We start from the raw sequence: 15,124 nt of genomic DNA on the forward strand, positions 1-15,124 counted from the left end.
ATATTCTTATTAGAAACAACCTTAGGAAGAAACCCAGGTTTGGTACGCAAAACCACCTTATCTGCATGGAAAACAAGGTAAGGGGAATCGCATTGTAAAGCAGATAGCTCAGAAACTCTTCGAGCCGAAGAGATAGCTACTAAAAACAAAACTTTCCAAGATAGAAGCTTAATATCTATGAAATGCATAGGTTCAAACGGAACCCCTTGAAGAACTTGAAGAACTAAGATTAGGCTCCATGGCGGAGCAACAGGTTTAAATACAGGCTTGATTTTGACCAAAGCCTGACTAAATGCTTGAACGTCTGGGACATCTGCCAGACGATTGTGTAGTAGAATAGACAAAGCAGATATTTGTCCTTTTAGGGAACTAGCAGATAATCCCTTCTCCAAATCTTCTTGGAGAAAAGACAATATTCTAGGAATCCTAATCTTACTCCACGAGTAACCTTTGGATTCACACCAATAAAGATATTTGAGCCAAATCTTATGATAGATCTTCCTGGTGACAGGCTTTCTAGCCTGAATCAGGGTATCAATGACCGACTCAGAAACAGGCGTTCAATCTCCAAGCAGTCAGGCGCAGAGAAATTAGATTTGGATGTGTGAATGGACCTTGAATTAGAAGGTCCCGCCTCATTGGCAGAGTCCACGGTGGAACCGAGGACATGTCCACTAGGTTTGCATACCAAATCCTGCGTGGCCACCCAGGTGCTATCAGAATTACCGAAGCTCTCTACTGCTTGATTCTGGCAACCAGACGTGGGAGGAGAGGAAACGGTGGAAATACATAGGCCAGATTGAAGGACCAAGGCACTGCTAGAGCATCTATCAGTACCGCCTTGGGATCCCGGGACCTGGACCCGTAACGAGGAAGTTAGGCATTCTGACCAGACGCCATCAGATCCAATTCTGGTGTGCCCCATAGCTGAATCAGCTGGGCAAATACCTCCGGATGGAGTTCCCACTCCACGGATGAAAAGTCTGACGACTTAGAAAATCCGCCTCCCAGTTCTCTACCCCTGGGATGTGGATTGCTGAGAGATGGCAAGAGTGATCCTCTGCCCACCGGATTATTTTGGTTACCTTCATCATCGCTAGACGACTCCTTGTTCCTCCTTGATGATTGATATAAGCTACAGTCGTGATGTTGTCCGACTGAAATCTGATGAATTTGGCCGCAGCAAGCTGAGGCCACGCCTGAAGCGCATTGAATATCGCTCTCAGTTCTAGAATGTTTATCAGGAGGAGAGCTTCCTCCCAAGACCATAAGCCCTGTGCTTTCAGGGAGTTCCAGACTTACAATTAGCCAATCTGGCCTGCGGAAACACATTCCCTGAGACAGGTGGTCCTGAGACAACCACCAGAGAAGAGAGAGTCTCTGGTCCCCTGGTCCAGATGCAGTTGAGGAGATAAATCTGCATAATCCCCATTCCACTGTTTGAGCATGCATAGTTGCAGTGGTCTGAGGTGTAGGCGGGCATAAGGAACTATGTCCATTGCCGCTACCATGAGTCCGATTACCTCCATACACTGAGCCACTGATGGCCGAGGAATGGAATGAAGAGCTCGGCAAGTGGTTAAAAGTTTTAATTTTCTGACCTCCGTCAGAAATATTTTAATTTCTACCGAGTCTATCAGAGTCCCTAGGAAGGAAACTCTTGTGAGAGGGAAGAGAGAACTCTTTTATGTTCACCTTCCACCGGTGAGCTCTCAGAAAAGCCAACACGATGTCCATGTGAGACTTGGCTAGCTGGAAAGTCGACGCCTGAATTAAGATGTCGTCTACATAAGGCGCCACTGCTATGCCCCGTGGTCGCAGAACTGCCAGAAGGGACCCTAGCACTTTTGTGAAAATTCTGGGAGCAGTGGCCAACCCGAAAGGAAGGGCCACAAACTGGTAATGCCTGGTTAGAAAGTCGAATCTGAGAAATTGATGATGATCTCTGTGAATAGGGATGTGTAGATACCCATCCTTTAAGTCCACGGTAGTCATATATTGACCCTCCTAGATCAGAGGTAGAATAGTCCGAATAGTCTCCATCTTGAATGATGGAACCTTGAGGAACTTGTTTAGAATTTTGAGATCCAAGATTGGTCTGAAAGTTCCCTCTTTTTTGGGAACCACAAACAGGTTTGAATAAAACCCTAGCCCCTGTTCCTCTATTGGGACTGGGCGGATCACCCCCATGGTATGTAGGTCTTCTACACAGCGTAAGAACGCCTCTCTCTTTGTCTGGTTTACAGACAATCGAGAAATGTGAAATCTCCTCCTTGGAAGGGAGTCTGAATTCCAGAAGATACCCCTGGGACACAATTTCTAAAGCCCAGGGATCGTGAACATCTCTAGCCCAAGCCTGAGCGAAGAGAGAGAGTCTGCCCCCTACTAGATCCGGTCCCGGATCGGGGGCTACCCGTTCATGCTGTTTTAGAAGCAGCTGCAGGCTTCTTGGCCTGTTTACCCTTGTTCCAAGCCTGGTTAGGTCTCCAGAATGACTTGGATTGGGCAAAATTCACCTCTTGCTTTGCAGTAGAGGAAGCTGAAGCGGGACCACTCTTAAAGTTCAGAAAGGAATGAAAATTATTCTGTTTGGTCCTCATCTTACTTGATCTATCCTGAGGGAGGGCATGACCTTTCCCTCCAGTGATATCTGAAATAATCTCTTTCAGTTCAGGCCCGAATAGGGTCTTACCTTTGAAAGGAATGTTCAAAAGTTTAGATTTAGATGACACATCAGCAGACCAGGACTTAAGCCATAATGCCCATCGTGCTAAAATGGCAAAACCTGAATTCTTTGCCGCTAATTTAGCCAGTTTAAATGCGGCATCTGTAATAAAAGAATTAGCCAACTTAAGGGCCTTAATTCTGTCCATAATCTCCACTAATGGAGTCTCCATTTGAAGAGCCTCCTCTAGAGCCTCGAACCAGAAAGCAGCTGCAGTAGTTACAGGAACAATGCACGCAATAGGTTGGAGAGAAAAACCTTGATGAACAAAAATTTTCTTCAAGACACCCTCTAATTTTTTATCCATAGGAGCTTTGAAAGCACAACTGTCTTCGATAGGTATAGTTGTATGCTTAGACAGAGTAGAAATAGCTCCCTCCACCTTAGGAACTGTCTGCCATGAGTCCCTTATGGTGTCAGATATGGGAAACATTTTCTTAAAAACAGGAGGGGGAGTGAACGGAATACCTGGTCTATCCCACTCCTTAGCAATAATATTCACAATCCTCTTAGGGACTGGAAAAACATCAGTGTAAATATGAACCTCTAAGTATTTATCCATTTTACACAATTTCTCTGGGACCACTATAGGGTCACAATCATCTAGAGTTGCTAATACCTCCCTAAAAAATAAGCGGAGGTGTTCAAGCTTAAATTTAAAGGCCGTCATATCAGAATCTGTCTGAGGAAGCGTCTTTCCTGAATCAGAAATTTCTCCCTCAGATAACAAATCCCTCACCCCTTCAGAGCATTGTGAGGGCATATCAGATACGGCTACTAAAGCATGAGACGGCTCAGCATTTTTCCTTAACCCAGAACTGTCCAGCTATCCTTGTAAACCAGGCAGTTTGGATAAAACCTCTGTGAGGCTTGTATTCATAACAGTAGCCATGTCTTGTAAAGTAAATGAATTCGACGCACTAGAGATACTTGGCGTCACTTGTGCGGGCGTTACTGGTTGTGACACTTGGGGAGAGCTTGATGGCGAACCCTCATTTACTTCTGACTGAGAATCATCTATTGCTCTATTTTTAAGTGCTAATATATGTTCTTTATAATTTATAGACATATCAGTACAATTGGGACACATTCTAAGAGGGGGTTCCACAATGGCTTCCACACATATTGAAAAAGGATTTTCCTTGGTGTCAGACATGTTAAACAGGCTAGTAATGTAACAAGCAAGCTTGGAAAACACTGTAATCAAAGTAAATAACACTTAGAAATAAAACGGTACTGTGCCTTTAAGAGAAAAAAAGCTGCACAAGTTCTGCAAAACAGTGTAAAAAAACAGTAAACAACGAAATTTTTACAGTAGTATCTTACAGCCTTAGTAACTTTGCACAGCTATGCAAATAAACAATTAACCCCTTAATGGCAAAACCGGATTGAAAAAACGTCAAAACTGGTAAAAAAGACTTTCAGCACCTTGCCACAGCTCTGCTGTGGCGCCTACCTGTCCTTCAGAACGATTTGTGGGGGGAAAAACCTCCTTTACAGCCCTCAAACACAGCAGGAACCACTGAGGCGTGAAAATAGGGCCCCTCCCACCCCACTCAATGTTTTGAGGCCTATTAGAAAAACACCTGAGTGTCTCTTAATTAACCATGTGGGTTAGAAAACCCTAAAACAAGCCACAATGATCCCTTTAGTCCCTTCAAAAAAAACAAAACTTTATAATTGCATCATTTACTGAACAAACAAAAAAATGTTTTTTCCTAACAGTGTCACCAGTAACTTATGAGCCCTTCAAGCAAGCTGAAATTCCTATAAAAGTGTCTGAATACAGCTTATCCTTCCCTCATGGGGATATTGTCAGCCTTTTCTAGAATTAACACAGTCTGTCTAGAAAAAATATAGACTGAACATACCTCAAATGCAGCTTAGCATGCAAACCGTTCCCCCAACTGAAGTTTTCCTGTACTCTTCAGCCCTAGTGAGAACAGCAGTGGATCTTAGTTACAAAGTGCTAAGATCATAATCCTCCTTGCAGAAATCTTCATCCCTTTTCTGTCAGAGTAAATAGTACACACCGGTACCATTTAAAATAAACTTTTGCTTGAGAAATAAAAAACTAACATTTTTGTCACCACACTCCTCAGCCCTTCCTAGTTTATTAGAGTAGGCAAAGAGAATGACTGGGGGGTGGAGCTAAGGGGGGAGCTATATAGACAGCTCTGCTGTGGGTGCTCTCTTTGCCACTTCCTGTTGAGAAGGAGAATATCCCACAAGTAAGGATGAATACGTGGACTCGATACATCTTACAAGAGAAATAAGGGACTTTATAGGGTAGGAGATTTCTCCAACATAGGTGTGTCCGGTCCACGGCGTCATCCTTACTTGTGGGATATTCTCTTCCCCAACAGGAAATGGCAAAGAGCCCAGCAAAGCTGGTCACATGATCCCTCCTAGGCTCCGCCTTCCCCAGTCATTCTCTTTGCCGTTGTACAGGCAACATCTCCACGGAGATGGCTTAGAGTTTTTTGGTGTTTAAATGTAGTTTTTATTCTTCAATCAAGAGTTTGTTATTTTAAAATAGTGCTGGTATGTACTATTTACTCTGAAACAGGAAAGAGATGAAGATTTCTGTTTGTAAGAGGAAAATGATTTTAGCAACCGTTACTAAAATCGATGGCTGTTTCCACACAGGACTGTTGAGAGGAATTAACTTCAGTTGGGGGAAACAGTGAGCAGACTTTTGCTGCTTGAGGTATGACACATTTCTAACAAGACTCGGTAATGCTGGAAGCTGTCATTTTCCCTATGGGAACCGGTAAGCCATTTTCTTAGTTTAAGTAAAAGAATAAAGGGCTTCATTAGGGCTTAAAAAACTGGTAGACATTTTTCTGGGCTAAAACGATTACTTTAATAAGTATATTTGGCAGATTATTACTTTTAATAGTTGTTAAATCTTGGGGATTGTTTTAATAAAAACGGCAGGCACTGTATTGGACACCTTTTTCACTGGGGGCCTTTTCTAGTCATAGACAGAGCCTCATTTTCGCGCCTCTAATGCGCAGTTGTTTTTGGAAAGCATGGCATGCAGATGCATGTGTGAGGAGCTAAGAACCACTGAAAAAGCTTATAGAAGGCATCATTTGGTATCGTATTCCCCTCTGGGCTTGGTTGGGTCTCAGCAAAGCAGATACCTGGGACTGTATAGGGGTTAAATGTAAAAACGGCTCCGGTTCCGTTATTTTAAGGGTTAAAGCTTTCAAATTTGGTGTGCAATACTTTTAAGGCTTTAAGTTACTGTGGTGAAATTTTGGTGAAATTTGAACAATTCCTTCATACTTTTTCACATATTCAGTAATAAAGTGTGTTCAGTTTGAAATTTAAAGGGACAGTAACGGTTTTATTGTAAAACGTTTTTTGTGCTTTGTTGACTATTTTAAGCCTGTTTAACATGTCTGAACCATCAGATAACGATGTTCTATATGTATGAAAGCCAATGTGTCTCCCCATTTAAATATATGTGATATATTTGTGTCATAATGTCCAAACAAAGTAGGGATAATAATGCCATAGATATGATATTGCCCAAGATGATTCCTCTAATGAGGGGAGTAAGCATGGTACTGCATCATCCCCTTCTGTGTCTACACCAGTTTTGCCCACACAAGAGGCCCCTAGTACATCTAGTGCGCCAATACTTATTACCATACAACAATTAATGGCTGTAATGGATAATTCTATTGCATGCATTTTTTCCAAAATGCCTACTTATCAGAGAAAGCGTGATTGCTCTGTTTTAAACACTGAAGAGCAAGAGGACGCTGATGATATCTGTTCTGACATACCCTCACACCTATCTGAAGGGGCCAGGAGGGAGGTTTTGTCTGAGGGAGAAATTTCAGATTCAGGGAAAATTTCTCAACAAGCAGAACCTGATATTGTAACTTTTAAATTTAAATTTCAACATCTCCACGCACTACTTAAGGAGGTATTATCTACTCTGGATGATTGTGACAATTTGGTCATTCCAGAGAAATTAGGTAAGATGGACAAGTTCCTAGAGGTTCCGGTGCCCCCCGATGTTTTTCCTATACCCAAGCGGGTGGCGGACATAGTAAATAAGGAGTGGGAAAGGCCCGGCATACCTTTTGTCCTCCCCCTATATTTAAGAAATTAGTTCCTATAGTCGACCCCAGAAAGGACTTATAGCATACAGTCCCCAAGGTCGAGGGGGCGGTTTCTACTCTAAACAAACGCACTTCTATTCCTATAGAAGATAGTTGTGCTTTCAAGATCCTATGGATTAAAGGTTAGAGGGTTTGCTTAAAAAGATGTTTGTTCAGCAAGGTTACCTTCTACAACCAATTTCATGCATTGTTCCTGTCACTACAGCTGCGTGTTTCTGGTTCGAAGAACTAGAAAAGTCGCTCAATAAAGAATCTTCGTACGAGGAGGTTTTGGACAGAGTTCAAGCTCTTAAATTGGCTAACTCTTTTTTATTTTAGATGCCGCTTTGCAATTAGCTAAGATTAGCGGCGAATAATTCAGGGTTTGCTATCGTGGCGCGCAGAGCGCTTTTGCTTAACATCCCTTTCAAGGGTAAAACACTGTTTGGCCCTGACTTGAAAGAGATTATTTCAGACATCACTGGGGGAAAGGGCCACGCCCTTCCTCTGGATAGGTCTTTTAAGGCTAAAAAGAAGCCAAATTTTCGTCCCTTTCGCAGAAACGGACCAGCCTCAAATTCTACACCCTCTAAGCAAGAGGGTAATACTTCTCAAACCAAGCCAGCCTGGAGGCCGATGCAAGGCTGGAACAAGGGTAAGCAGGCCAAGTCACCTGCCACTGCTACCAAAACAGCATGAAGTGTTGGCCCCCGATCTGGGAAGGATCTGGTGGGGGGCAGACTTTCTCTCTTTGCTCAGGCTGGGGCAAGAGATGTTCAGGATCCTTGGGCGCTAGAAATAGTTTCTCAAGGTTATCTCCTGGAATTCAGGGAACTACCCCCAAGGGGAAGGTTCCACGGGTCTCAATTATCTTCGAACAGGCATTCTTACACTGTGTAGAAGACCTGTTAAGCATGGGAGTGATTCATCCTGTTCCATTAGGAGAACAAGGGATGGGTTTTTACTCCAACCTGTTCATAATTCCCAAAAAAGAGGGAACATTCAGACCTATTTTAGATCTCAGGATTCTAAACAAGTTTCTAATGGTTTCATCATTCAAAATGGAAACCATTCGAACGATCCTTCCTACCATCCAGGAAGGTCAATTCATGACCACGGTGGACTTAAAGGATGCGTACCTACGTATTCCTATCCACAAGGAACATTTTCGGTTCCTAAGGTTCGTCTTTCTGGACAAGCATTACCTGTGGCACTTCCATTCGGATTAGCCACTGCTCCAAGGACTTTCACAAGGGTACTAGGGTCCCTTCTAGCGGTGCTAAGACCAAGGGGCATTGCAGTAGTACTTTACGTGGACGACATCCTGATTCAAGTGTCGTCTCTGTCAAAAGCAAGGGCTCATACGGACATTGTCCTAGCCTTTCTCAGATCTCACAGGTGGAAAGTGAACATAGAAAAAAGTTCTCTGTCCCCGTCAACAAGAGTTCCCTTCTTGGGAACAATAATAGTTTCCTTAGAAATGAAGGTTTTTCTGACAGAGGCCAGAAAATCAAAACTTCTAAGCTCTTGTCAGGTACTTCATTCTGTTCTTCTTCCTTCCATAGCGCAGTCCATGGAAGTAATAGGTTTGATGGTTGCGGCAATGGACATAGTTCCTTTTGCACGAATTCATCTAAGACCATTGCACCTGTGCATGCTCAGACAGTGGAATGGGGATTATACAGACTTGTCTCCGACGATACAAGTAGATCAAATAACCAGAGATTCACTCCGTTGGTGGCTGACCCTGGACAACCTGTCACAGGGAATGAGCTTCCGCAGACCAGAATAGGTCATTGTCACGACCGACGCCAGTCTGGTGGGCTGGGGCGCGGTCTGGGAACCCCTGAAAACTCAGGGTCTATGGTTTCGGGAAGACTCTCTTCTCCCGATAAACATAATGGAACTGAGAGCGATATTCAATGCTCTCAAAGCTTGGCCTCGACTAGCAAAGGCCAAATTCATAAGGTTTCAATCAGACATCATGACGACTGTTACATATATCAACCATCAGGGGGTAACAAGGAGTTCCCTGGCGATGGAGGAGCATCCGGGGGAGTGGGAACTCCATCTGGAAATCTTTGCCCAAATAACTCAATTATGGGGCATTCCAGACATGGTTCTGATGGCCTCTCGTCAGAACTTCATGGTCCCTTGTTACGGGTCCAAATCCAGGGATCCCAAGGCGACTCTATTGGATACAATAGTAGCACCTTGGATCTTCAACCTAGCTTTTGTATTCCCACCGTTTCCTCCAGGATCAATCTGGAGGGGGCTTCGGTGACCTTGATAGTTCCTGTGTGGCCACGCAGGACTTGGTATGCAGACCTGGTGAATGTGTCATTGGCTCCACCATGGAAGCTACCTTTGAGACAGGACCTTCTTATTCAGGGTCCATTCGAACATCCGAATCTGGTTTTCCTCCAACTGACTGCTTGGAGTTTGAACGCTTGTTTTTATCAAAGCGTGGGTTTTCAGATTCTGTAATAGATACTCTTATTCAGGCTAGAAAGCCTGTAACTAGAAAAATTTACCATAATATATGGAAAAAATATATCTGTTGGTGTGAATCTAAAGGATTCCCATGGAACAAGGTAAAAATTCCTAAGATTCTTTCCTTTCTACAAGAAGGTTTGGAGAAAGGATTTTCTGCGAGTTCTCTGAAGGGACAGATCTCTGCTTTATCTGTTTTACTTCACAAAAGGCTGGCAGCTGTGCCAGACGTTTAAGCGTTTGTTCAGGCTCTGGTTAGAATCAAGCCTGTTTACAGACCTTTGACTCTTCCCTGGAGTCTTAATCTAGTTCTTTCAGTTTTTCAAGGGGTTCCGTTTGAACCCTTACATTCCGTAGATATTAAGTTATTATCTTGGAAAGTTTTGTTTTAGGTTGCAGTTTCTTCCGCTAGAAGAGTTTCTGAGTTATCTGCTCTGCAGTGTTCTCCGCCCTATCTGGTCCATGCAGATAAGGTGGTTTTTACGTACTGAGCCTGGTTTTCTTCCGAAGGTTGTTTCCAACAAAAATATTAACCAGGAGATAGTTGTACCTTCTTTGTGTCCGAATCCAGTTTCATAGAAGGAACGTTTGTTACACAATTTGGACGTTGTCCGTGCTCTAAAATTCTATTTAGATGCTACAAAGGATTTCAGTCAAACATCTTCCTTGTTTGTTGTTTATTCTGGTAAAAGGAGAGGTCAAAAAGCAACTTCTACCTCTCTATCTTTTTGGCTTAAAAGCATCATCAGATTGGCTTATGAGACTGCCGGACGGCAGCCTCCTGAAAGAATCACAGCTCATTCCACTAGGGCCGTGGCTTCCACATGGGCCTTTAAGAACGAGGCTTCTGTTGATCAGATATTTAAGGCAGCGACTTGGTCTTCACTGCACACTTTTACCAAATTTTACAAATTTGATACTTTTGCTTCTTCTGAGGCTATTTTTGGGAGACAGGTTTTGCAAACCGTGGTGCCTTCCATCTAGGTGACCTGATTTGCTCCCTCCCATCATCCGTGTCCTAAAGCTTTGGTATTGGTTCCCACAAGTAAGGATGACGCCGTGGACCGGACACACCTATGTTGGAGAAAACAGAATTTATGTTTACCTGATAAATTACTTTCTCCAACGGTGTGTCCGGTCCACGGCCCGCCCTGGTTTTTTAATCAGGTCTGATGATTTATTTTCTTTAACTACAGTCACCACGGTATCATATGATTTCTCCTATGCAAATATTCCTCCTTTACGTCGGTCGAATGACTGGGGAAGGCGGAGCCTAGGAGGGATCATGTGACCAGCTTTGCTGGGCTCTTTGCCATTTCCTGTTGGGGAAGAGAATATCCCACAAGTAAGGATGACGCCGTGGACCGGACACACCGTTGGAGAAAGTAATTTATCAGGTAAACATAAATTCTGTTTTTACTTCTAAAGGGAATCCTATTACTTATGCTCAGTTACAACTTAAACTAGATGATTTGCCCTTGCACTGGTTTTTATATCTGCAGATTACCACAGCTATAAGGAGTTACCTCTCAGATACCCTAAAACAACAAACTAAGACACTGGAACGGATATGCAGCTCTAGCGACAGATCAAAACATGCTATATCACAATTATACATTTGTATTCAAAAGGCTAGAAACACCACAAAATCTTCGGTTGTATGTAAGTGGGAAGTAGATCTGGCGAGAGAGGAAGACATAGAAGTATGGGAACAAATATTTTTTCAATCGTTCAGGGGTTTACTTAGTGCAGATCTAAGGGAAAACACCATTAAGACCTCTTTTAGGTGGTAACTTACGCTGCTCAAAACATCCCATTTGCCCAATGGAATTTCTAGATTGTGTTAGAGGTTGTGGGGCAATTGGTACCTATCTTCACATGTAGTGGGAGTGTCCAGGAGTTAGAGCTATATGGTCAAATTTTTCTAAGATATTAAGCAACATATTTAACAAAAACATTGTTCTCACTAGAGAACAAAGCATTATTACATGAAAGAATCCCAGGGTTAAATTCTCCCACCAATACTCTAACCAGGATACTATGTACCATTACTAGAACCAGCATCGCAAAGCATTGGAAGATAGGGGTTCCAGAATGGCCAGAGATTATAGCTCAAATGAAACCCACATACTACATGTATGAGTCGGCAGCTCATATTCAAAATACATTAGAATCTTGTAACAAAGTGTGGTTCTACTGGATACTACAGGGAGATAAAAATATAACACAAGCATGGGTAAATCCCAGAAGGTATAGGGGGTGAGTAAGGAGAGTCAGACAAGAGTAATTCCATAATAAGAACAAGGTTAGGTAGCACAAGCAGGGAAATGTCAGTGAAATAAGCTTGATAGAGGTATAAAGCTTACAATTATCCAAATTTATGTGGTATGTGGGCAACTCGATACACAACAAGGTGACAAAGTTTTTCTTATGTGGTTCAGGTTATTTTTGTTACAACTCATTAATCATACAGGGAGTGCAGAATTATTAGGCAAGTTGTATTTTTGAGGATTAATTTTATTATTGAACAACAACCATGTGCTCAATGAACCCAAAAAACTCATTAATATCAAAGCTGAATATTTTTGGAAGTAGTTTTTAGTTTGTTTTTAGTTTTAGCTATTTTAGGGGGATATATGTGTGTGCAGGTGACTATTACTGTGCATAATTATTAGGCAACTTAACAAAAAACAAATATATACCCATTTCAATTATTTATTTTTACCAGTGAAACCAATATAACATCTCAACATTCACAAATATACATTTCTGATATTCAAAAACAAAACAAAAACAAATCAGTGACCAATATAGCCACCTTTATTTGCAAGGACACTCAAAAGCCTGCCATCCATGGATTCTGTCAGTGTTTTGATCTGTTCACCATCAACATTGCGTGCAGCAGCAACCACAGCCTCCCAGACACTGTTCAGAGAGGTGTACTGTTTTCCCTCCTTGTAAATCTCACATTTGATGATGGACCACAGGTTCTCAATGGGGTTCAGATCAGGTGAACAAGGAGGCCATGTCATTAGATTTTCTTCTTTTATACCCTTTCTTGCCAGCCACGCTGTGGAGTACTTGGACGCGTGTGATGGAGCATTGTCCTGCATGAAAATCATGTTTTTCTTGAAGGATGCAGACTTCTTCCTGTACCACTGCTTGAAGAAGGTGTCTTCCAGAAACTGGCAGTAGGACTGGGAGTTGAGCTTGACTCCATCCTCAACCCAAAAAGGCCCCACAAGCTCATCTTTGATGATACCAGCCCAAACCAGTACTCCACCTCCACCTTGCTGGCGTCTGAGTCAGACTGGAGCTCTCTGCCCTTTACCAATCCAGCCACGGGCCCATCCATCTGGCCCATCAAGACTCACTCTCATTTCATCAGTCCATAAAACCTTAGAAAAATCAGTCTTGAGAAATTTCTTGGCCCAGTCTTGACGTTTCAGCTTGTGTGTCTTGTTCAGTGGTGGTCGTCTTTCAGCCTTTCTTACCTTGGCCATGTCTCTGAGTATTGCACACCTTGTGCTTTTGGGCACTCCAGTGATGTTGCAGCTCTGAAATATGGCCAAACTGGTGGCAAGTGGCATCTTGGCAGCTGCACGCTTGACTTTTCTCAGTTCATGGGCAGTTATTTTGCGCCTTGGTTTTTCTACACGCTTCTTGCGACCCTGTTGACTATTTTGAATGAAACGCTTGATTGTTCGATGATCACACTTCAGAAGCTTTGCAATTTTAAGAGTGCTGCATCCCTCTGCAAGATATCTCACTATTTTTGACTTTTCTGAGCCTGTCAAGTCTTTCTTTTGACCCATTTTGCCAAAGGAAAGGAAGTTGCCTAATAATTATGCACACCTGATATAGGGTGTTGATGTCATTAGACCACACCCCTTCTCATTACAGAGATGCACATCACCTAATATGCTTAATTGGTAGTAGGCTTTCGAGCCTATACAGCTTGGAGTAAGACAACATGCATAAAGAGGATGATGTGGTCAAAATACTCATTTGCCTAATAATTCTGCACTCCCTGTATATGCTATCCTGCAGAAAGAATACTATGGTAAGAGCCAAGGAGGGCGGTATTGGAAATTTCAACCTCACACTAGCAATAGTGGAAGACTATGAAAGTATCTCCACACAGTTAATATATTAAGGTGTTTTTTTCTGAGGGCCAAGTATTTTCAATATGAGAACGTAATTGTTGTGGTATTATATGTATGTTACTAAAATTCTCAATAAAAATTATTTCAATCTAAAGGGACATGAAACCCAACATTTTTATTTCATGATTCAGATAGAACATACAATTTTAAACAACTTTCCAATTTACGTCTATTATCAATTTCGGTTCATTAGCTTGGCATCCTTTATTGAAGAAGCAGCAATGTACTACTGGGCGCTAGCTAAACTCATCTGTAAGCCAATGGCAAAAAGGTATATATGTGCAGCTACTAATCATCAGCTAGCTCCCAGTGCCTAAACCTGCATAGGTATTCTTTTCAACAAAGATACCAATAGAATAAAGCAAATTAGATAACAGAAATAGATTTTTTTTTACAAATTGTATGATCTATCTGAATTATGAAAGAAAAAATGGGTTTCAATTCCTTTAAGCACCTGTAAATATATTTTAAAGGTGAAAAACCTCACTTAGCATTTGAAAGTAGTTTACAACTTTAAATTAGGAAAACTATCACTTATTCCAGTTACTCAGTTTAAATTAAATAAAAGTGAATCTGGAATATCCCTGTTGGCAATCAGACAGTGTGTGGATGTTGGAAGTATGTTCACATGACATACCATCTTATTTTTGCGATCATATGCTTGAACCAGTTTACCGTTGAGATCAAGTGGGTAACTATATAGGATTTTTTTTAATGTAATCATATTGAAAACATGGATCCTGATATAGTACACAACAGAGTATATGAAATGAAAGACATGATCGGAAGAATTCGGAATAGGATAAAGAGGGAAATCCAAACAGAGTTCACCTGTTTATATAAATAAAAACTGTACATAATCTCACCTTATAGTTTCTTCTATCAGACGATCAGAACTGCATAAAAAAAAAAAAGACAATTAATAGTGTACTTTAAATAAAAAACTAAATCATTCAGAATGCAATAGCAAACTGCTATAAACATACATATAGATTATTCAAATATAATAAAACTGTAATGCATTGGTATGGTAACCAGATGTGGGAGACAAATGAATGCCAGATAGTGTCCTGTAACATTTTTTTTCCATTTTGTTGGAGGGATTGTGGTTAGCTTGGGTTGACATAACATACTCTGAAGACGTCTAATGTACCGTATAGAAGCAGTAATATGTTATACGTGTAATGCTCAACTAAGTATGCTCTCATTGAAATCCTTTTAACAAAGGATACTAAGAGAAAGTGGTACATTTGAGAACACAAATCTGTTGGAAAGTTCTCTCTTTTATTATTGTACACTATCTGAATTATGAAAGTTTAATTTTGACATCCATGCTCCTGTAAGTGAAAGGAATAGTATACACCAATTCTCATATAACTGCATGTAATAGACACTACTATAAAGAAGAATATGCACAGATACTGATCTAAAAATCCAGTATTAAACCTTTTAAAAACGTACTTAGAAGCTCTCAGTTTTGCACTGTTGATGAGGTTTGGTCAGGACACCCACTGAAAGGCGTTGGGAAAGTAGAAACAGGCAGACACCGCCTCTCACCCCTGCATATTAAATACCTATTACACAACCAGGAATTTGTAGACATCAGTATACATCTTAAA

The 15,124-nt window shown here is 41.6% G+C and overlaps 1 protein-coding gene across 2 annotated transcripts in view; it reads right to left on the reverse strand.

The window, feature by feature from the left end:
- Positions 1–15,124, reverse strand: part of GOSR1 (golgi SNAP receptor complex member 1) — a 322,620-nt gene that overhangs the window by 149,992 nt on the left and 157,504 nt on the right. For both annotated transcript variants that reach the window (XM_053706135.1, XM_053706134.1), the window contains exon 7: positions 14,372–14,401. In XM_053706135.1, the coding sequence (XP_053562110.1) occupies positions 14,372–14,401 (30 nt within the window). The remainder of the gene's footprint in view (positions 1–14,371; positions 14,402–15,124) is intronic.

Source organism: Bombina bombina, chromosome 3, assembly GCF_027579735.1.
Source record: "Bombina bombina isolate aBomBom1 chromosome 3, aBomBom1.pri, whole genome shotgun sequence".
NCBI lineage: Eukaryota > Metazoa > Chordata > Amphibia > Anura > Bombinatoridae > Bombina > Bombina bombina.